We start from the raw sequence: 24,864 nt of genomic DNA, 5'->3' as shown, positions 1-24,864 counted from the left end.
GAGGACAAGCTCACATTTCTCTTATTCATGTTTTTATCCTAAGAATGAAAACAGTTTCTAGTATATTAGCTTGAGATTACTTATGAGATTAGTTATGAGCAGATGGAGAGGGACAGAGGACATAGAAACGAAAGAGGGAGGACTTCCTGGAATTAAATTGAGGTTTTCCCGAATACAAAATACTACCCTAAAATGATCATTCCCCAAAGAAATTGAGAGTTTCTAATAGAAGCAATGAAAGTTCTGAACAGTAATGTTTTGCTTTATATGAGATGTTACTTTATTATTTTCAGAAACAGTATAAAATATAAATTAAGATATAAGTATACTCCTGCCAAAATAGGCAAGTCAGTAAAAATGCAATTCAAGATCCCCTTTTAACAAGGCAATGTGTTGTAACCACAAAAATCCTAAGTCTGAGTTACACCTTTTATTTTGAACATTTTGCTCAAGAGAGATTTGAAATACTGGGCCCAAGTGATGACACATTCCAAACTAATGGAACCTTCCTGTAGCTTAAATAAGCAAATTTAGACCATCAAGTAAAATCAAAGCCAAGTGTATTTGGACAACTCAAGAATGATATGAATGAATTCGAACTTCAGTGGTTTATAATTCACCTTATAACCAACTTTGAGAGTCCTCTTAGTGGCATGATATTAGACTGTGCATTTCCAAGAGCCAAGCACACAGAATACTGTCTCTACTCACCTGTTAAAAGACTAAGAAATCTGATACAAAGATATGAAGTGACTAACGACATACCCTCGTCATTTACAGAGGAGTTCTCTGAGGTGATTCTGGGCCAATCATCATGATCAACCTTGTGCAAGCTCTCTTCCTCATTGGTCCTGCTTCCTACAAGTGGAATGATGTGCCATAACTAAAAGGGAACAGCTGTTGGTTATCTGTTCACTGTCTTCTTTCATTTCCTGCGAAGGCACCAAAAAAGCTCTTTGCCTAAATCCCCAAAGGCACATAAGGATATCTTGCTGTTTGAATCATTTGGCTGGAAAGGTCTTAAATCAGATCTGTTTGGTGAGGGAGACCAAGGAAGGCCAGAAGATCTCACTAATCTAGGACAAACCCAACTTCTGGTTATAAATGACCCCATCTCTACTCTTTGAAACTAGCTGTTACTAGGGAAATGTGACAAGAAAAGGAGCATACACTAAGTTTATGAGTCTCTTCCATTTTATTTTCAACAAGCAAATAATAGAACCCAAATCCTTCTCAAATATCTAGATTTTTCCTTTGTGAGCAAAAGATACATTTTGTTAGAGTCTGTTAGGTTCAATCTCATTTTCCTTCTTCCTTTGTAGAGTTTTTCAGAACTTTTTAAAGAGCAGAAGAAAAATGGCTCTTCAGTCAAATATTGGTAAACTATTGGCTAACATTTATTTAGCACCAGTCTTAAGTCTTGTGGGTTATAAACGGATGATAAAATTCTAGCAGTCTCTTAGGCCCAGATCAACTGCTTCTTCTGTTAAGCTTCTTACTACACCAGAATGAATGAATATATTAATGAATGAAAGAAATATTTGAATGCCTATCTAAAGGAAGCCAACTGTTGTTTTTCTGGTTAAAACTCAGCTAAGACTATAGAAGTTTAAGGTGACATTTAGAAATGCAGTAAAAAGAATCCACATCTGTTGTTTTAAAATTTTATTTGCTTATAAAAGAGAATGGAAATGGGTTTGCAAAAAACGTATCTGCATGTACAAAGTAATCCATGTAGATAAAGAGGGCGAGCCTTGGAATACTGCTAGAAAAGTTGTTCATCAAAATTGGATCTCTGCATCAGAACTGGTGGAAAGTCACTATTTTACATATCAAACCACTGAAAAACTAAAATCTATTTTTAAAATCACCAAATTCAAAAAGGTTATATTCTAATACATATTCTTAGATACCAGTAAAATGAGGTACCAAGTGATCTCAGAGCTGGACAGATCAGTTAATCAAGAGGTAGTTTCTCCAATAATATCCCTTTTTCTTTTTAGCACGGCCATAGGAGATAGGGATAAATGGCATAATCTTCAAATCTCTTTAAATCTTATTCTCCTAGGGCCCCATTTCCTTTGAATACAATCATAGCTGTCTTGATGCATTTTAGGACTTGAGATCATCTAACACAGAAAAGATTCCAGAGTTCAAAAAAAATTTTTTTTTTTTTTTGCCAATTTTTCTTTGAGCACTCTTCTCTGGAAAAACAAATAATCTGGCGTGACATTAAAATAACAAAGAAAAATAAATCCTGTGGTGTCATAGATTAAGGGGATTTTTAAAAAATATAATTTTTGTTAATAATAACAATATTAACAATATCCAAGGAGGAGATTTAGGTTGATGAAACAAGCCCCCAAAAGGTAGCATACAAACCACATAATGACATTCTTCTTGAATAAGTTTCTCTGAGTTCTTGTAGTTGGTCTTCAACTTTGTTCTGAGGCTATCAGATCCCTGAGCCCCACAGTTCCATGGCTTCCAGTTCATCTTGGACAGGAGTGAATTCCGGTTGATCAGGATGGGGAGCTAGAGAGGAAGAGTGGGGTGGGGACTTGATAGGACCCAGGAACCATAAATTGATATTCTCCCCTCATATGGGTCCATAAGAGACATAGATTTGGTCAATAAACTACAAAGAAAGCCTGCTTGGGTAGAAAAGTGGCTACCTCTACCCACCATGCCGCTTGCACCTTCCCCATGAGATTTCAGATGGTTAGTAAAGGAAGGGACAGATACATTACAGAAATTGTTAGAAAACTGGAATCACAGCCATCTGCTTAAATAGTATGTGTTTTATTTACAAAAGGAACCCTGAATCTCAGCAGAATTATAACAGAAAAATAAATTTTCAAAACTGATCTCTTGTTAGGAACCCATCACCAGGGGACGATCGGGAAGGGAGGGCATCCAAGGAGAATGGAGAGTAGGGTGGTCAGGAAGAAAGATGCCCCTCCATCTCGTGTGGGGACAGGAAAGAGGAGAAGGCACATTTAAACAACTATTACTGAGCCTTCGTGTAGAAAGTTTGGGCTAGATTCTCAGTACACAGTGATATACCTATATCCAGGCTGATACAGAGCAGTCAGTTTCTACTGCAGTGGACACTTGTGCTCTGGTTAAGTTCCAGGACTATCAGTGTATGTGTTTGGAGCAGGGAGGGCAAGAGATGTGACAGTGGGCAGGTGGGGAAGCAGGTGAGGCAGGGAAGCGGAGTGCCCATTGTTAGGGGAGGGGGCTGGGTGGCGGTGGTCAACAGGACAGTTCTGTATCCGCAGCCAATTGCCCAGGCCAATGTAATCAGAGTGGAGGAGTTCCACTTCAGTGCTGGTAATCATTGTAAGGGATCAGATCTTAATAAGGGACAGGGAGATTTGAGAGAACAGGGAGGGAAGAGATGAACAGAGAAAAACACATCAGCAAAACTCTGACCAGTTCCTCTGGCAAATAAGGTTAAATTTCTCCTAAAGTAGAACGCTTAAATTTTTTTGACTAAGAAGTTTATTGCCCCAAAGCAGACTCTGAACATCTCTCTCGATGCTTCCAAGAGTGACTATGTCAGAAAACGTCCCATTGCACAACTCGCCGACATGCAGGCTGCAGATGTTTGTAGGAAACATTATCTTTCACAATCTCAGGCCAGTAGTTAGTAATGAGGCAGATATAGCATGGCCACTCTTGTTCCTTCTTAAAACTATCTTTGGTCATGAAATGGTGGACATGTGACGGGCAGGATGTCACCCAAAAGAATCTAGGGGGCCCTCCACATTAGGGGAAAGTTCTAAGTTGTAGGCTTTTCCAGAACAAGAGTAAAAGATGACAGGGCATCACAACCACACCCAGAAGTAACAGAATGTTGGGCCTCCCCCCAAAAGTTCAAACATGTCCCCCAATGATCAGATATGAGGTTGGAGACCTAATTAGTGTGGATTGCCATTTGTAAACAAGGAAGATTTAGTGGTGTTATTATTTTCATTTTCCTCTTAAGGTCTTAAAGGGGTAACTTTTATAGTAAATTTGCACTTTACAGAAGAGTCTCTGGATAACTTAAGGTAATGAGGCATTCAAGTTCTGCTTCCCTCCCTGAATTGGTCTACTGTTCATTGCACCCTCATCATTATGGTTCTAACCATAGTGAAACATTGCTCAAAGCCCATGAGAGGCTGGCACTCACCTCCTACGCCATAGGCAGAACACGAAGAGGGGTCGCAGTATCCAGGCTGGCCAGAAGGACCCTGTGGTCCAGGTACCCCCAGGTGACCAGGTGGACCCCTGGGTCCAGGAGATCCAGGGGGCCCAGGGCTTCCTGGCCGACTCTCCCCTGAAGGTCCTACAAAGCACCCACAAATGAAAACAGTTGGTCTTTTACCATCACAGAGTGAACTTTGAGACTACCAACAAGTAAACTAACTCTTAAAAGGAACCACCTCATGCTTTCTTAACAATTAGGATAATATGTCTTTCTCTGCTTATTGAATTTTTATTCCACAATTGGATTTCCTGGATAGAAGATCATACTGTAATCATACATTCTCCTGAAGAAGATTTTCATTCAGCTCAGGAAACTGGAAAGCAAAATGTATTCTTTTCTGTCACCTCCTGGACATTAAAGGGTAAAGAAGATGCCACTGTCAGCCTGGTTTTCTTTATGGAGCTTCTGTTTCCTAATGCAGCTCCTTATGAATGCAGCGTACAGGCATGCATGGGCGTGCGTGCACACACACACACACACTCTCTCTCTCTCTCTCTCTCACTCAATCTCAGCCTCATAATCTGTACTGCTTTATAGCCCCAGGCAACTGAAATAAATTAGCCTGCGTGTGAAATAAATTATCCTGCAAGAGAAAAAGGAAGAGTCTGAAATCGGATCTAAAACACTAATCCAAAATTTCTTTAGGCTATCTATATCAGTTGAGAACTTAGACTGAGTGAAAATAGGAAGGAGATTAAAATTTTTGTGGTTTTAGGAAGTGTATCAGGCTGGGTGTTTTTCTTTGTTTTTATGGGTTTTTTTTAGACCTAGATTCCAATAGTATTTAAAAGGCATTCTTCAACCCAAAATGATATTCTTTAACTAGAATCTAAATGAAAACGAGGAACAAGTATCTTCTTGTTCCTAAATATCTGAAAAGGGTTGGAACTCTAAGTAGATCCAATCCCATTCAATCAGCACTCACCAACCATCTTTCTATGTAACATGTGATGCTAGACCAGCTTCTCACACAAGCCCTTAGTGATAGGAGCATTTATGCTCAAAGTGAATCTTTTCCATTAGGAATGCCTTCCAGGAAAAGTACTTTCCAAAATCATTAGGTTGGAAAGAAAAAATCTGCAAGCGCTTGATTCAGTGTGGCTAAAACTGAATTACAAATGTCCAATAGGACTGCACATTTACAATTCTAATAATGAGGATGATAATCTGGACACCATTAAAAAGCACACAGTAATACACACAAAACTCAAAACTGACACAAAACTCAATCAGTAAGGCTGCCACGGTGGCAGAAACTAAGAGTGTTTATCAAGTATCCATGTGTTCCTCTCTATGTGGAACCTCCCGTGTGGTTCAAATGAGACAGTGTGGCTAGTTCCAGCCAGTGAAATATGCATCTGTCATTGTCCATTTAGGAAGGTGAAGGTTGATGTGCCTCCTTTATTTTCCTGGAGGCCTTTTGTCCCAGAATGGGGAAAAGCCACCTCACCCACATCAAACTTTGGGGGAGTATAAAATAAACTTTTATTATGTCAATCTGTTAAGCATTTGGGATTGATTTATTACTACAGCATAGCTTAGCATGGCCTAACTCATGAAGCCAATAGGATCCCAGAATATGCTATAGGCTTTTGAGGCTTCTGTACTGGAAGGATCATCACTTGACAAACTCACCTTCCAATGAAATGAGTGAGAAATACAGCCATTCTGGTAAGATACAGGATGTAATATGGCCATTTTCCTCACTTGTGATGTCAGGTAAATATAAAGCTTTAGGATTTCCATCTTGCAGTTTCCTGTTAGGTAGGAAGATTTACCTGCTGGTCCAGGGGGGCCTCTTGGACCTTGGGTTCCAATGCCTGGATTTCCTTTTTCTCCCTTGACACCAGTTAGACCTGTTAAAAAAAAAAAAAAAAAAGGAAAGAAAGAAAAAAAGAAAAAGTCCTTAAAATAAAATCTAGGTAAAATCTTTCAAAAGGACCTCTCTGGTAAAGATCATGATGTGGGTTGGTTTGGGGTTATGGTTACCAGGGGGCTTTTAAATTAAATTCTGACACTGAATTATGTACAACCACATATAGAAGGCTGGTTCTGTAGCAGAGCATGTTGTCCATATTTGCAAGACTGCAAGTTTATCCACCTTCCTACCGAAGTGGTTCAGCCTGCCAGGAACCGGCCGGTGTCTTTACACGCACCAGGCCATTAGATGTATGCAGTTGGCACTCCACAGTCACACAATAGAAATCACAAGTGAACATGTCTAACATTTTCCTTTTGGTCCACCCTGTAATGTATCTGCAAAAGGCATGAATTATAATTAGGCAGCAAAGTTTTGAAGAGCGTGAGTTTCCATTAAAAACTTGGAAGCTTCAGGAAGGCCTGTGTTTGATTTGGCTGATTCAGCCCCATAAAAATCTAAACCTATTCATGTTTCTTTTCCACTGAGTGGACTCCTTATTCCAAATACTTTACAGTGCTATTAACAAACTATACATTTTCAGAGGCAAAAAAAATAAAGAAACATATACTCTGACACCTCATCATCCAAACAACTTCTATCACAAGACTGCTGGACAGGTGAGAACATGCTGTACTGAGGCCCACCAGTCCAAGAGAGCGTTGCATCAGATCGGGGGCTGGGTTACCCAGGCTCACATCACAGAAGGTCTCTGGTGCCTGTTTTTCATATACAACAATGCTTTGAAGTAGCAGAATGCAGAAATGCATCTGTGTGTAATTACACTTACAAAGAAATTATGTGTGAATTGGCAAAGCCTGGAATGAAACATAAATAAGTGACAATAACCAATTTGATAGGTGGCAGGCATGCAAGTAATTTAAAATGTTTAAAATTACAAATAACTTTTCGCTTTTACTAAAGGCAGTGCATATTCACTATAGACAAATTAAGAGATACAACAACAAAGATTCCAGCCCTTGAAAAGAATCACTTTTAACATCTTGGTTTACATCTTCCAGAAAGAAAGGCGTTTATGTAGTATTTGCGATGGGAATAGTTGGAAAAAAAAAAAAAGACTGGTGAGCAACTGGCACTTTTTTTCTACACTGCAAGCATAATGGCTATCCCTTGATATGAACGTTGGTGTCTGCTGTGTTCCTTGGGATCACCTTTTGGGGTCAAGGTATACTTGGCACCTTTAAAAAAAAGTCCTCCTTCTTTGTTGGTGGTCCTCAGGGTTGTTCCACCCCCTGTTATGCTTCCCCAACACTCATGCCTATTGCACATGGCGTCAGTGGTATATTCTGAGCTCACAAGACAATAGTACTATAGAGAGAGACAGGGCACTGACCACTGAGCTGCAATGACCTCCTGTTTTGGGTCTGACTCTTCTCTTAGGAAACCATAAGGAAGACAGTGGTTTCTCAAAAGCAAAAATACAATTTCATCTGAGCTTAAAAAGCACACAACATACTCAGACTAATTAACATGTAATGCTCAATTGCCAATCAAGTTGTTCAGAGAGAAAAGCACCCTGGGTACATCTACCAGATACTACCTAATCAGCTACTAGTTTTGCCATTAGTTTAGTAGCTAATTGGAATAAGTACTTTTTAGCTGGTAGGTGTTCTCTCAGTTGCAAATGTGCACTACCATGCTTTTGGGAATTTGGTAGAAACTGCCTCTTCTTCTGTTTGAATGAGAGTCACTTTCCCCACTGGGAACCACTAATTTTTAAAGAATTAGAACACAATAAAATATACAGATGACTAATGGCAGGCTGCTCGTGATTAAGTGTGTGGTGACTCAGAGGCCTCCCGTGACCTTATGGTACTCAAGGATCAACATTAACAACATTAACAACATGGCTTCTCAATGATCATCCGTAGTAGGAGATGCAGTTAATTAGGAATGAATAGGACATGCAGGAAAGTATTCTTAGGAATAATTCTCTGATAAGAGTTTCTTGACTTTTCTGTTGGTTCTTCATTAAGAAAGCAAAAGGTGAGGAAGACTGGGGAGTAGGAAATCTGGTTGTTTTAATTTTCTAGTTATGTAGAGAAGAGCAAGTGGCATTTGATATGCACCCCAATGTTTATAGCAGCAAAGTCCACAATAGCCAAACTATGGAAAGAGCCCAAATGTCTATCGACAGATGATTGGATAAAGAAAATGTGGTGTACATATATATATACATTGAAATACTACTCAGCCATCAAAAAATGAAACCTTGCCATTTGCAAGGATGTAGATGGAACTAGAAGATACTACGCTAAGCAAAATAACTCAATCAGAGAAAGACAGTTATCATATGATCTCATTCATATGTGGAATTTAAGAAACAAAACAGAGGACGATAGCGGAAGAGAGGAAAAAATAAAATAAGACAAAATCAGAGAGGGAGACAAACCATAAGAGACTCTTAATCATAGGAAACAAACAGGGTCGCTGGAGGGGAAGTGGGTGGGGGGATGAGGTAACTGAGTGATGGACGTTAAGGAGGGCATGTGATGTAATGAGCACTGGGTATGATATAAGACTGAGGAATCACTGAACTCCACCTCTGAAACCAACAATACATTATATGTTGATTAATTGAATTTAAATTTTAAAAATGAACTAATAAAAAATGTTGATACTACCCAAAGCAATCTACAGATTTAATGCAATCCTTTCAAAAAACTACCAGGGAACTAGGGAAAATTAGCAAACAATCCTAAAATGTGTATGAAACCACAAAAGACCCTAAATAGCCAAAACAATATGGAAAAAAGAAAAAAAAAAGACTGGAGGTGTCACAATTCCAGAATTCAAGTTATGTAACTAAGTCATAGTAATCAGAACAGTAGGTGTTTGGCACAAAAATAGACACCTAGGTCAATGGAACAGAAAACCCAGAAATAAACTCACAATTATATGGTCAATTAATCTCTGACGAAGCAGGAAAGAATATCCAATGGAAAAAAGACCATCTCTTCAACAAATGGTGTTGGGGAAACTGGACAGCAGCATGCCAAAGAATGAAACTGGACCACTTTCTTACACCCTACACAAAAATAAACTCAAAATGAACTAAAGACCTAATGTGAAACCATAAAAATCCTAGAAGAGATCACAGGCAATAATTTCTCTGACATTGGCCATAGTAACATTTTTCTATATATGTCTCATGAGGCAAGCAGGTTGGGAAATAAAAGCAAAAATAAACTGTTGGGACTACATCAAAATAAAAAGCTTCTGCATAGCAAAGGAAACAATCAACAAAACTGAAAAGCAACCTATGGAATGGGAGGAGATATTTACAAATGACATATCTATGATTCAGGGTTAGACTTAGGAATCTTTCCAAATTTCTAAAATGTAAAAAGCAATGTAGATATGAAAGATATTATCTGTGAGATGTTAAGATTAAAAATATTACTAAAACTAAGAGCCATACTGTAAAAAAAAAAAAAAAAAAAAAAAAGTAGGAGGGAAGAGTCTGGCAAAAATATTCCAGCCTCTCAAAATGTCTTGAAAAAATTCTAAGGATGTAATTATATTAACAGAGAATTTTAGATTTTATTATCCTTGAAATGAAGATCTGTTCCAACTACACACAGGCTAATAGATTAATATTTGTCCATGTGTTCACTTACGGTTCTGAGACTGAAGGAACATTCATGTCCACATAAAATGTCCATTTTTTGTAAATCTTTTTCTTAGAATAAAAAAAGTCATGTTGAAAATCAATAATTAAGTACCTAAGATGAGGACTGAAATTAAGGGCTAGACTTAGAGACTCTGAGGTCTCTAAAATTAGGTCTGCATTTTTGACAAGCCTATAAGCCATGATTAAAAGGAAACAAAATCAAATGTCCGAAAATGCTAGCCTGTCTTCTAAGATGTCAGAGGGCATTGGAACCTGGGCATAGTCAGTCTTTACAGACTAAATGCAGTCATCACCCATAATAAGGGCCTCCCCCATCAATCCCTTTGTGAAGACTGAAGGTGGAGCCATTTGGTGTTGAGATGGAGTCACCAGAGCCAACTGCAAGCATCCTCTCCACAAAGGCACTGGGACTCCTGAGTGCACAGGATACCCATCCTTCTGAAACACCCTTTTCACATTGGCTATCTCTATAAATACTTATTCTTCAAGACTCAACTCAAGGCTTCTCTGAAACCATAATGAGCAGAAGCACACTGAATTCAAGAGGACAAGAATTATCGATCTGATTCATGGCTATATCCCTGACACTGCTAGGGTGTTTTCCACATAGTATGAAACTCTGGGAAACGAACTAGGGGTGGTAGAAGGGGAGGAGGGCGGAGGATGGGAGTGAATGGGTGACGGGCACTGGGGGTTATTCTGTATGTTAGTAAATTGAACACCAATAAAAAATAAATTAAAAAAAAAACCTACAGATATTTACTGAGTGAATGAATGAATGAATGAATGAATGAATGAATGAATTCCCTGATTCTATACTGTTCATGCTTCCTCTGGCACCTACCCCATTGCACTGCTTGTCCTCACGTTCCCCTAGCCTAAGATTAGAAGCCTGATGATAGCAGGGATCACGTCTTACCTATCATTAGTGTCGAATCCAAGGTGAACCTCACACATAGTAGGTGGCCCAGTAAGTACTACAAGCCTAACTGAATGATTAAATGTCTACGCCGACATACAGCTGACCATTAAAAGCAAGTACGACCTTTGAAAGATCAACAAACAAAATTCCTTACCCTGGAGCTTTGCTTTTTTACTTTCACATGCCTAGCTAATGGGAACACTGCTTTTTCTAACAAGTTCCTTGTGTGGCAGTCTCAACTGCTAGTGTTTTTTTTTTTTTTTTTTTAAGATTTATTTATTTATTTATTTATTTATTTATTTATTTATTTATTTATTTATGTATTTATGATAGACATTGAGAGAGAGAGAGGCAGAGACACAGGCAGAGGGAGAAGCAGGCTCCATGCAGGGAGCCCGACTTGGGACTCGACCCCGGGACTCCAGAATCGTGTCCTGGGCCAAAGGCAGGCGCCAAACTGCTGAGCCACCCAGGGACCCCCTGCTAGTGTTTCTTAGAGATGAACATAATGGATCAAAATTAAGTTTCTGCCATTTCTAAAAACTGAGCATAGCTGATATAAGTGAAGCTCTTACTAAAAATATAGATTCAACTATCTTTTCTTTTAAGTAACCAACAATATTTGGGATAATCAGACAGACTATTATTATTCATCCACTCATCTGTTCTTTCTTTTAAAAATGTTTTAATAGATTTATTTTTTTTTTGTGGGCAGTTTTATATTCACAGTAATGCTGAATGGAAAGTAAGAGATTTCCCATATACCTCCCACCCCTACATGTGCATCATCAACATCCCCCATCAGAGAGGTACCTATGTCATATTCATTCCTTTTTTAGGCTCTCATTAGAAACCATTTCAGAGCTACCTGATTCTCCTTTACCAACAGCCTAACAGTGACCCTCCAATATTTTCTTTTAGTGTATACAAAGGCAGAGACCTGTTCTCATTATATTCCCAGTTCCAGGCACATACTAAGGCATTCAAGAAATATGAGTCAAATAAATGAATGAGTGAAATATTAAGTCCAATTGTAAACTTTGACAAACCAAGAATGTGGCTAGTCAGTTCATTTAAGTTCAGTTAAGCCTATAAACTACCTCAGCAGATTTTTTTAAAAAGATTTTATTTATTTATTCATGAGACACAGAGAGAGAGAGAGAGAGGCAGAGACACAGGCAGAGGGAGAAGCAGGCTCCACGCAGGGAGCCCGACGCAGGACTCGATCCCAGGTCTCCAGGATCACGCCCTGGGCCAAAGGCGGTGCTAAACTGCTGAGCCACCCGGGCTGCCCACCTCAGCAGATTTTAAACACTAGATGCTTGACATGTGTGAGCTCATTTAGGCTTCATAAGAACCAAGAGGGCGGGCAATACTATTACTCGAAAAGGAGGCTGTGATACCTGCCCTTAGCTAGGAAGAAACAGAGCCAAGATTTCAACCCAGGCAGGCTGGTGCTGAAGCCCAGACACTGAACCACTGCCCTCCTTGCCTTTTCATCCCAAGTGGGCAGGCCACATCTCTTGCCTTGCTCTTTGTAGTTGAGGCTTCCTGAACTGCCTGCCGAGCCAGTCTGCACATTCTCTCCAGCCCCGTGCTCAGGAATCAGCCCTGTGGTTATCACATTTCCTCAGCTTACTTCCCTCAGTTGGCATTCTTGTCCTCTGCTCTGAGTAACATTCAAGGTTGATTTTTAGAGGATCTCTCCTGCTCACGCTGACTACATGTCTAGCATCTGGCACTTGGTTGTCCATTTCCTATTTTCTTTGGCCTGTTTGTCTCTGAATAGAGAAGTTTTACTCATTTTTTCTGCCTCCTGACCACACCAAGCACTGCACACTGGAGTCTTATGCTACTCGATGGAGCACAGTTATTCTCTTGATCCCAGACATTTTGAGCAACTCTCAGGATTTATGCCCAGGCAGATATGCAAAGCCTGGGCAATGCTTTCATTGTAACCATACCAAAAAGGCACAGAAACAGTGAGACAGAGCTTCAGCTATGTTATTATATTGTCTGTTACCTAGGAAATGCTGACAATGAATGGCAAGCACAGTCTGTTTTCCATTCAAAATATGTTTGAAGCACTACTAGAAGCAAGGTCCTGGACAGGTACCTAGCTACAAAGTGACAGATTAATTGGACATAAATCACTAAATACTTGGTGCAATTTTCCAGAGTCTGCTCTTTCTACATTTTGGGCCTGTAGCATTAGTACCAGCATGTGGGACTCCATGTTTTGGCTAAGGTCTAGGTTAAGGGGGTTAAGATTGGAAAATAAATGACTGTTTCAAATGCAAAGAAACTTTGCAAACCATTGTTAAGGATTCCTATTCTTATTGTCTTTTTTTTATAAAATAACTGCCCATCTCCTATGACAGTATAATTCAGGATTTAGGGAAAGATAAAATATTCTAGATTGTTCAGGCAGAGAGAATTTAATCCAGAGACTTGTTTATATGGGTGATAGAAGGACTTAGAAGACAATTAAAGATGATGAGGCAACCGATAAATTAGCAAGAGCAGGAAGTCATTCTCATCTTTAGGAGCACAGTCGAAAGATGAATGGATAAAGAAGATGTGGTTTATGTATACAATGGAATATTCCTCAGCCATTAGAAATGACAAATACCCACCATTTGCTTCAACGTGGATGGAACTGGAGGGTATTATGCTGAGTGAAATAAGTCAATCGGAGAAGGACAAACATTGTATGTTCTCATTCATTTGGGGAATATAAATAATAGTGAAAGGGAATATAAGGGAAGGGAGAAGAAATGTGTGGGAAATATCAGAAAGGGAGACAGAACATAAAGACTCCTAACTCTGGGAAACGAACTAGGGGTGGTAGAAGGGGAGGAGGGCGGGGGTGGGGGTGAATGGGTGACGGGCACTGAGGGGGGCACTTGACGGGATGAGCACTGGGTGTTATTCTGTAGGTTGGTAAATTGAACACCAATAAAAAATAAATTTATTATTTAAAAAAAAGGGACAATGGAAAGAAATGGTGTGACTGGAGCCCAGAACCTAGAGTCTTCTGGTAGGGTCTAGAACCAGAGAGAGAGACTTCAAGTGGCAGCAGGAACCATGTCAGGGTTGTCACCACAACTGGAATTACTGGGGAAGCAGGGGTTGGAGTGAGCGGAGAATTATCCTGACTTCTCTTTGAACCCTCTAACCCTCCTTAATGCCTCCCATTGGCTCAGCCTTCCCAGGAGCAGGGTCAAGAGAGCCTGGAAAGGCAGTGATGCACAGCTAAAGGACGAAGAACAGCTGACTGAAGGGAAATTGCCTGGTCCTGCCCCAATATCAGGCTCTGAGTGTTCTGAGTCAAAAGCACCCTCTCTCACCATGCAGTAGAGAAATGGACAAGCGGAGAGCTATAATGCAGCGTGAGAAGAGCTACAATAAAATATGAAAGCACAGAATTGAGGCATCTGTGGAGAATCACAGGGGGCTTTCCAACAGAGCTGACCCTTGAAGTTAAGTCTTGGAGAACAGGCATTAGCCACACAGAGAAGGGCAGATGGAAGTGCATGCACCAAGTCTTGCAAGTAAAAGAGAACTGGGCATGCCTGGGGAACAACAACAGGTTTGGCAGGACTGTGTAGTACCAGGTTGGGGCAGAGTAAGTAGCTAGTCTAGGCTAGGTCATGACACGCTAAGGAGTTTGGATACGGCCCCTTACGTGCACAGGCCCCTTCAACACCATCTACCTAATTTTTTGTGTGTAACTTCACACTCTCTTTCTTAAAGAGGAGCTCCAAACTGTCTGAGCCTCAGGCCCCATAAAACCTGAACCTGGCCCTGCTGGGTGCTACAAAGCAATACAATTACTTATGGTGGACTGAAAAAATCCTGCAGAGCTCAACTCCACCAATAAACACTGAGCTCATCCCAGAGAAAAGCCAGAGGAAAACATGTCGAATCATTAAGTAGAGCTATCCAGTGGTCAAAGGAACCACTTCCAGATCAAGATCAAGACAATGGGATGTTTTGCACTTTAGGTTTTTCTATCAGTTAGAGACATGGTAATATTGGCAGGAGGTCCTTTGGTCTTTTGACCACACACATCTAACTTAGACACACCGACCTCTGGGCAGTGAGAGAGAAGGAAGTGCAGCAAGGAGAAGGGAGGTAAAAGGGGCAGGATGGAGGCTGTAAAGGGAGAATGGATTAGAGAGGAAAGAGGAGGAGAAGGAGGATCCCTCATCAGCACACACCAGCCCCCCTGTAGTCACCTACAGGTTGTTCACTCTTGCAGGTGTATGGCAAAAATGAACAGTGATTAAGTCTGGGACCAGAAATCGTGGATTTTCGTCCACACAGTTTTGCAAACTGATGCTATGATCCTAAGGGTACATAATAAGAGCATCAGACCAAACAGCCATCTACCAGTGTTAGCTCCAAAGTATTGACTGATCCCCCTTCAATGCCATTGTATTATTTCCAGCATGCACTGTTAGGAAAATTATAAATAATTCAAAGTGAACAGAAAAATGAGCTGATTTCTATGGCTTCAAAAATGAATATTTCAGGTTCAGCATGAATATTCAAGCAGTCAATGATATTTAAATTAGAGTTTGGTCTGCTTTCCATTCCTTGCCGAAATGAAAAGCGATCTGATGCTCTCTACTTTTGGAAAGGAAGAGAACTGTGTCAGGGCACTGTGATAAGGCCAGAGTCTTCAGAGTTTAAAACAAAATGCATTATGACCAACAACCCTTCATAATAAGCATGAAGAATACACTATTAAGATAAATACATCTTATATCTAGTTAAATTTAGGACCAATGAAAATGAAAAAAGTTAATGAATGTATCTTTTCTATGTATGTTTTCCCTCAGTTATACAAATGCATTTTGGTATAGTTATTTATTGTATGTATTACTAGAGGTGATATACACAGCTTTAGTTTTATCATCTAAATTAGTACATGCTATATTTCCATTTTACTTGTTTATGTTCAAGGCCAGAATTTTAGAAAATGGCTAAGTACAGTCCTACATTTAAAAGAAAGTGTCTCTTGGGATGCCTGGGTGGCTCAGTGGTTAAGGGTCTGCCTTTGGCTCAGGGCGTGATCCTGGAGTCTTGAGATCGAGTCCCACATTGGGATCCCTGCATAGAGCCTTCTTCTCTCTCTGCCTGTGTCTCTGCTTCTCTCTCTGTGTCTCTCATGAATAAATAAATAAAATCTTAAAAAAAATAAAAGAAAATGTCTCTGTCTCTGCCTCTCTGTTTGCCTCTATCAATATTTACATATAGATATAGTAAGCACACACACACACAGGCATAATAAGCAGAGGTCCCTTGATCTTTTGACCTCAGAAATCTAAATTAGACACTCTAAAATCTGGGCACTGAGATGTCCGAGATATTTGCTACTATTTTATATATTTTTCCTACTCAGTATAACCAAACCTCCTATTTAAAAATTTCACCTTTTTTTCCCCCTTGGACAAATTGACACAATAATGACTTGAAGAAAATGCTGACATTCTCAAGTTGGCCGTAACTGGCTATTAACAGGATGTCTTAGGATTGATGTACTATAGCCACATGGACTTCTGTTTTTTCATGGCTCTAGAGTGAAGGACAAATGGCAGCCAAAAAACTAGCCAAGTAGTAATCAACACCATAAATCCTTTATGATTCATGAAATGACTATTGCAATTCAGGTATTATGAAAAATAAAAGGAAAATAGGCATTAAGTTTGGCCTTTGGGAAACATGCAGCCTTATTGGTGAGACAGGATTAATAGAAGTGAAATCATTAATAAACAATTCAAGAAGGGATAGTCTACCTGGGGGCTAAATGATACGTCTTACACACTAGTGAGGTAGCCGTCTGTTCATGTATGGAGTTCTTGTTCAAGCTTCTGGAGGTGCGGAATATAGAGATGAAAGGCACAGCCCCACTCAAGGAACTCAGAGTCCAGTGGGAAGACAAATGAGTACACCAACAATTAGAGTATAATGAGAAACTGCTGTGGTGGAGACATGTGCTCAGGGAGCAAGAATCGGGGAGATCTTACTCAGTCTAGCTCAGCTGGAGTAGAGCAGGGTAGCAACAACCAATACACTGGCCAAACAAACAAACCAAGGGGAAAGATGAGCGGTCTGGAAGAGGTGACTCTTGAGATGAGTTTTGAAGTTTGAGTCTGAATGAGCCAGAGGAAGAAAGAGGGTTCTGGGGAATGGGAAGGGCAGGTGAAAATCCATGAAATGGCACAAGAACAGGGCACAGTGGGGATTAGCTTTGAGGGCAGTAGGAAAGGAAAAGACACATATGAAGAATGTGGTAAACTGAATTAATAGTCTGAATTCCTCATCACTCTGCAAAAGATCTATACACCAATTTTCTCTTGCTTTGGATCCATGCATCTCCTTAGCTCTTGGGTGTTGGGCTTGGCCATGTGACCCGCTTTGACCAATGAGGTGTTAGTGGCAATAATATGAACAGAGACTTGAAATATGGTTGGGTGGTTGGGTTGCCCTGTTTTGTTTCTGCCACTGCCATGAGGATTACCTACTCTAGGAAACTATTAGCCCCTCTAGCCAGGGCTCCAAGGAGAGCAGAACTGTCCCTGCTTCCCACAGATATGTGGTGAAAAAAATAATATTTACTGTTGTATCCTAGTGAGATTTTTGTGGTTTGTTATGCAGCAAAAGCTAACTAATACTGAGGCACAGAGCAGTTCAGTTTGGCTAGAGCAAAAAGTACATACTTGAAGTGAAGCAGAAAATATGAACCAGGACCATACAAAGATATCTTGCTGAGATGGCATTAACCTTGAGTGGTATTTCTAGCATGATATCCATTACCCCAGACAAGGACTGAAACCCAGTGCAAGAATCTGATAAGATCCACTACACAAGACCCTCCAATTAAGGGTTTCAAAATATTTTAAGTTACAGAAATTCTATTAGCTTTCATGGCAAAAAAAAAAAAAAAAAAAAAAAAGACAAAAGGGAGTGTAGCTCCTGCCGACTTTTTTTTTTAATAATAAATTTATTTTTTATTGGTGTTCAATTTGCCAACATACAGAATAACACCCAGTGCTCATCCCATCAAGTGCCCCCCTCAGTGCCCGTCATCTTGACTTAACCTCATGGAAGACTCTGAGTCAGAAGCACCCAGCTAGACCACTCCTAAATCCCTGACCCATAAAAACCATGATCATATATGCTTTGTTATTCTAAGTTGCTAAGCTTTAGGGTAATTTGTTATTAGTAATAAATTAGTATCACATAGACCTTCTCTCTGCAGCCATGTTGAATGTAAGGAGTCAATTTGTAATAGAGAAAAAAATAACCCTAACAAAATAAAAGATGATACAGTGAAGAAAAAGAAAAAAACATTCCTTTTCTATGCATTTGGGTTACTATACTTTAGGAAAAAACAATGTATCAAACCTTCAGAGAAAAGTCTTATTCCAGAGCACCTCAAGTTGGACTTTACCACATAACTATTGGGTGAGAAAAGAGAAAGCTACCTTTCTTTCTCTGGAGTTTATCTCTCAGGAGATGAGAGACAGAGGATGAGTAAAGAAACATGCATGTCAGCAGATTTTTAACAGCAATGAAAAGACTATGCCTTGTGCAACCGAATATCAAATATAATACAACATCACAGGGAAGACTTGTAAATATTTAAGTACCAACAAGCCAATTATTACAAGAGCCCTGCCAACCCTTTATCTTTAATCAAGTTGATCTGTCCCATAAAGATAATTCTTCCAGGAATAAGCCAGGATAAAAGGGACATCAAGAAGTTCCACAGATGCTTAGCATCAAGGCATTCCTGTCTGGCAACTGCGATGCTTTTACTCTGCATTTGTGACCAAAGCCTTCAGCCAAATTATCTTCGGTGCCAACAGCTCTTTTCAACCACAGAAATATTGAACACAAGAACCCTATTTCTCTCTCTCAGCTTCGAATCAGCCTGAGACCCAGCTCTCTCTAGCCTTCTTCACACTTGTTAGTTCACATGAAATGGGCATGAGCCTTAGGGACTCAGATTTAGCCATTTCTATGTTTCCAAAGGGGCTTGTCATTGACTTCCGGCAACCAGAGTATGGCAGGTTCCTTCTCTACATGTGTTTGCTTTGGGGGCTGGGTTGCGTTGCATCTTCTCATCCTTCTCACCCTTCTCACATACCCCCTTTCTCATTTTCTGGAACAGAGTCCATCTTCTTCAAATTAATCACAGTGCCTTAGGACTTATATAAAAAATTGATCCTTAAGTCTTATCTTTTTTTACATTCAATCCTTAGAAATGTGGTCTTCAGTAGCAGGGAAAACTAAAGGGGAATAAATTTGCAAATAATTTTGCAACTTCGAAAAGTCATTCAGGGATTATATCCTCAAAGAACAATACGAAATTAATCTGGGCAACAAACAGAGTGGGGAAACTGCCCTAGCATCAGGCTCTTAAACAAAAACATGAAATTTTCTTGTGATTAAAGATGACATTCCAACACTTATTTTTTTAAGCCTCAATACTAATATTGCATCCCAAGTATTTGATCCCACAGAGTAGGTATAAAGTGCTAATGACATTTATAGAAACTAATGCATTCCAATGTGGAAAATCTTTGGAATGATACCTCCCAGTCATTTCCACTCAATTTTTTTCCAGGCACTAGCATGGGTGAAGACATCACGACTGTCAATGGGTGGAAGGAGATAGTGGTATAGGGTTCTCTGGAGAAAGCCCCAGTAGGAAAAAGAAATATAATAGAAAAATCAAAAGATCTGTTAACCAAGGAACAGGTGTCTGAAAAAAGTAGATGATTTACTGATTTGCATAATGCCAATGATGTATTTGCTCTTACAATCTTCACTGTGAACACAATAGGGACAAATGCAGAATGACATGTTATTGATAAAGCTTGGCTACATCAGCCTGAACTTGTAGTTGTTGCATTCTCAGTAATTATTTAATATAAATACATTTTGACTTCTTCGTTCTGTTTCCAGTGTAATTATGATCAGATTGCATACTGGAATAAATGATTTAACTATAAATAACTTTCATTTTACTTCTTTACGTTACACTACATGGTACTCTAGTTTTTAACTAGTATGAAGGCAAGCTATATTTATTATCTATGAATTTCATTTTGGAACAGTAAAGGAGATGTAAATTATTTGTTGAAAACGAGACAAATTTTTGAGAAACTACTGTTGAGAATCATGGCTTTAAAAGTTTCAAGCCCTTTCCCACCTCAGGACCTTTGCACAGGTTATTGCTGTCTCTGCCTAGAATGTTCTCCTCTGACTCTCTTATTGATATGCCAAACTCCTCAACTTTCAGGTCTCAGCTAAAACATCACTGACTTGACAGAGTAAGTCAGAGTCCCCTCTTCTACATTTGCATGGCATCATGGATTATTTTTCCCCTGGCACTTACAACTTATGTAACTAGATGAAACTATTTGTGTAGTTTTTTTGTGTGTGTGTGTGTAGTTTTTGTAAGTCTGTTTTATACCTATGTCCATGCTAGGTAAGAAAAGGTAGAAAATGTATGCCCGGTTTACCACTATGTCATTAACATGCAGCACAGTGCCTGACAAGTAGCAGATGCTCAGTAAGTGCTGGTTCAATGGATGAATGAAGATAAAAAAAGATTAAATTGTCTGATTGGGATCCCTGGGTGGCTCAGCGTTTTAGTGCCTGCCTTCAGCCCAAGGCGTGATCCTGGAGACCCCGGATTGAGTCCCACATCAGGTTCCCTGCATGGAGCCTGCTTCTCCCTTTGCCTGTGTCTCTGCCTCTCTCTCTCTCTGTCTCTCATGAATAAATAAAATCTTTTAAAAAATTGTACAATTAATCAGCCAAGATTACACACCTAGTAAGTGGCAAAGCTCGGGTGCTGGCATATATGATTGATGCCCAAGTGACATCCCGTCCTGCTACTCATCTAAAGCAGCATCAAATAGTGAAGTGAAACTGGTTCCCTTCTAAAATACCACAAGTAAACTGGTTCCCTTCTAAAATACCACAAGAGGAAATTGCCTTGTTCCAGGTTTCTCCTCTATTTCCCCCAGGATTAGATGTTATAACAGAAGTATAATTCTATAGGTGCACTCTAAATTGCCAGACCCATGGCCAGTTTCCCTCCATGTAGTTTCCCTACTTAGACTCTTCTGTAGCCTGGGCACATGCTAAAATCCTAAAAAAAAAAAAAAAAAAAAAAAAAAAAAAAAAAAAAAAAATTCAAGTGCCAAAATGTAAAATCATGGAAGATTTTTTTTATCACATTCATATTTATCCAACAAATCACCTCAAAGTTGGTCATTTGCTGGTTCATGGATGTCCCAAGTCTCTCCAAATACAGAGCAGAGTGTGCAAGGAGCTTACAAAAAATACAACCATGACCCGCTGTGACATTCGGGTCAGTTCAGCTGTTGACTTGTTTGTGTGAACTGAGCCATGAATTGTGGTTAGTAAGAGCCACAATGAAACAGGGGTGACCTAGACCCTGCACGGTTCTGGCCTCTCCCATGGGAGTCCCCAGCAATAAATTCCAAGGTAGCCACAGGGCAGAGTAGAGCAAGCACAGATATTCTGGAATGATGCAGATTTGGACTTGAACTCTGGTACCCTATCGTCTAGCGATGTGACCTTGGATAACTAACAAACAAGCTGAGTCTGTTTTCTCACTTAAAAATGGAGCTAAGGGCACCAGGGTGGCTCAGCTGGTTGAGTGTCTGACTCTTGGTTTTAGCTCAGGTCATGATCTCGGGGTCCTGGGATTTAACCTTGCATCAGGCTCTGGACTCAGTAGGGAGTCTGCTTGAGATTGTTTCTCCCTCTGCCCCTCCCCCTATGCTTATGCTCTCTCAAATAAGTAAATAAATAGATAGATAAATTTTTTTTAAAAAATAGAGCTAATATTGACATTGTAATATTTTTATGAGCATTAATAATGTGTCAAGCAACTAACAGTCGCTTAACAACACTAGTTGGTTAAGAAACATTGGCACCTTTTCTTTTCAAAGGCCACAGTGATGTCTTCCTCTATATTCTGACAGCATCTACTTTCAACGTAACTCACTTAGCATTTTCTCTCCCAACCTGCATCTTCAGTAATGTTTCACATTCCTTCCTTATCCAGACCACGTCTTCTATTTTATCCAAATGAGAGAGTGTGTATATAGGACTGAGCACAATATTGGCAGATGCATTTAGTGCCTAATAAATGAAAGCCATAAATAATAGTATTATCTCACACACTATGAAGCCAAAAGCCTTACACTAACCCTGCATTCAATAAATATTTACTGATTTATTGTACAAAATAAACCAGATCTAAATTATAGCTTCATGGATGTATAATCTGAACACAAAAATCTTAAGTTGGATGGCTCCTATGATCCAATATATTTTGGAGAAAGATGGAAACAGAAGGGTTTGCATTAATACTGAGATCAAGAAACTGTCTCAGTTCTTTTCAAGTAAATAAGAAACTTAATTTTGCCAAATATAGACCCAACAAACTTATTTTTGACTGTGTTAATATATGGTTCAGGACACCAGAGTGAAATATGAGCATTTAAATAAATGGAATAAGGAAATATGAAATTAGTCATCTGGAAATGATACACAAAGATCAGAATTAGAAATGAAGTGGTCTTCTGGGGTCTAGTTAGAATCACACAAGGCTCTGACTGGAGAGTGAATTTAGGTCAGAAAAGTCAAGATTCGGTTGTTTCAGGTCAGGGAACAACAGAGGAACTCTAGAGCCTTTGAGAACTTTGGAAGCCAGGATAGAGAGCCATTTTCCTGAAGACAGTGCAATGTTTAATGGGGAAAGGCAACAAAATCATAGCCCATGGAAGAACAGCTTTTCTTTGCTCTGCATGAGCCATATCGTATGAGTGACAAGATGAAAAAGAAGGTGAGAAATTGAGCTGCATAACATTTTGCTTCTGCTATGCAGACGGCACCTCTTTACTTCTGGGTGCTAATAATCACACAAGTCCAAGTTGGAGTTCAAGCCTTAGATGAACAACATGAGCAACAGGAGTCCTTCAAATCCTTAAATTCTAAGGATTCTGTATATATTGGGATTCATTTTGTGAACACAGCTAAAAGACTGCTCCCCACAGTTATGAAAAAATACTTTGTTTAAGTTAAAGGAGACGAAGGGTTAATGAGAGGGAGATGGCTAATCAGATGGAGGCAAAATATAGTCTTCTGTTGGGTGCTTAAGGTAAGTCGAGAACAGTCTCTATTTCACACTGCTGATGTGGGAGTAGTATTTGTAATTCCTTTTCTGTTCTCCAAAAATGCATATTCTTTGGCTAGCTCAGTGCTAATGGTTGGGTTAATCAAAGATTTTGTAGTAGGGCAATGTATTCTGAACTGAGGTAATAAAATACAAGGCTGCCCCTCAACCTTTTTACAGAGGAAAACAGGAAATGATAGTAAGGATCAGTAGTATTCCTTTTTGCTTCAGTTACATACGCATACACATGCATACTGCATCATGATGAAAAATGTATTTCTTACTGTATATCCTATGTAAAAGAGTTCCAAAAATTCGTTGAAAAATTAGGGGTGCCTGGATGGCTCAGTTGGTAGAGCATACAATCCTTGATCTCAGGGTGATGAGTTGAAGCTCCATGTGGGCATAGAGCTTACTTTAAAAACTTTGGAAAATTATAAAAAAATAAAAATAAAAAATAAAATAAAAACTTTGGAAAATTATAATAAGGAAACCAGATGAAGCACTTCTTTTTTTTTAAAGATTTATTTATTTATTTATTCAGAGAGAGTGAGTGAGAGAGTGGCAGAGACACAGGCAGAGGGAGAAGCAGGCTCTATGCAGGAAACCCAACGTGGGACTCGATCCCGGGTCTCCAGGATCACACCCAGGGCTGCAGGCGGCGCTAAACCGCTGCGCCACCGGGGCTGCCCCAGATGGAGCACTTCTAATGAAAAATTAGACAAGCCAATGGAGTGGTGAATTTCTTTTATGAAGATTCATGTGGGACACACAGGAAGCCTCAGAAGAAAGTGAGGTTCACTTAAATGCTAGGCTGAAGTACTCAACAACCATATTTCTTTTCACATTGCTTTTGTAGTTTACCACTTATCTAAATGCATTCCTGAATAATAATAGTTATTTTTCCTTATTACAATATAGTATCCTTTCAAAATCATTTATAGAGCACCGTGATAATCATATTTTATATAGAAAACAACACCACCAACCTTACGATCCCTGGTTTTTATTTCTAGTCCTGATGTTGGCTGATTTCAAAATTCCTTGGGCTTCAATATTTTCATACACTCTCTTTTACACAAAATGAGGGTGAGGAGAAAAGATGGCTGAAGTGTTTTCAGGTTTAAAATTCAATTGTTTTGATTTAGCGGAAAGGTAGATATTTCTCTCTCAACACTTTCTGGGTATTTGGGCAATAAGATCAAACAAAAACTGTTCCTTGCAGTAACAAATCCCAATTGCAACAGGATTGAAATACTTTGCTAGGAATGAAAAGTCCCTTGGTGGGGTGCCTGGGTGGCTGCTGGTTAAGGTCTGCCCTCGGCTCAGGTCATGATCCCAGGGCCCTGGGATTGAGCCCCGCATCAGGCTTCCTGCTCAGTGGGGAGTCTGCTTCTCCCTCTGTCTTCCCCTCGCCCCTGCTTGAGCTTTCTCTCACTCTCTCTTTCAAATAAATAAAATCTTCTTTTTTTTTTTTTAAAGGAAAGTCCCTTGGGCCTTGACCTATAAACCCTAGCCTCAAGTTCAAAACCATTACTATCAATTGGCGATGATCTAAAATCACTTTCCCTCATGCTCAAAGGGCATGTCTCACTTTTCTGTTGCAGTGTCATCCTCCATGTATCTTCAGGACAGGATTTCGCTTGGTCTACTACACTCTAGGAATACATGTACATCGATACAGAGGTACAAAAACTATATCGTAGAAATTCATATTTCAAAAGTGGTCTGGGCCACTGTTTGAGAATTCCTGGAAGATTTTTCTCTGGTCTAAGCATTCATGTCCTCTTCCAGAGCAGAAAAGGCTAGTCAGTCTGGCAAGAACAAGAACAGGACTTCCAAAAAGAACAAGCACAACTTGTGACTTGCAAACAGT

General features: G+C 39.6%; 1 protein-coding gene across 4 annotated transcripts in view; it reads right to left on the bottom strand.

Annotated features, from left to right (window-relative positions):
* Positions 1-1,650: 1,650 nt before the first annotated feature.
* Positions 1,651-24,864, bottom strand: part of COL14A1 (collagen type XIV alpha 1 chain) — a 216,041-nt gene continuing 192,827 nt past the window's right edge. For 3 of the 4 annotated variants that reach the window (XM_025450239.3, XM_025450240.3, XM_025450238.3), the window contains exons 46-48: positions 6,037-6,114; positions 4,181-4,336; positions 1,651-2,535 (exon numbers count right to left, since the gene is read on the bottom strand). In XM_025450239.3, coding sequence (XP_025306024.3) covers positions 2,456-2,535; positions 4,181-4,336; positions 6,037-6,114 — 314 coding nt within the window. In that variant the 3' untranslated portion in view covers positions 1,651-2,455. Of the gene's footprint in view, positions 3,360-4,180; positions 4,337-6,036; positions 6,115-24,864 lie in introns of all 4 variants that reach the window. The other variant, XM_025450241.3, reaches the window with a different exon arrangement.

The sequence above is a fragment of the Canis lupus genome, chromosome 13 (assembly GCF_003254725.2).
Source record: "Canis lupus dingo isolate Sandy chromosome 13, ASM325472v2, whole genome shotgun sequence".
NCBI lineage: Eukaryota > Metazoa > Chordata > Mammalia > Carnivora > Canidae > Canis > Canis lupus.
This window is presented reverse-complemented; position numbering and strand designations above follow the sequence as displayed.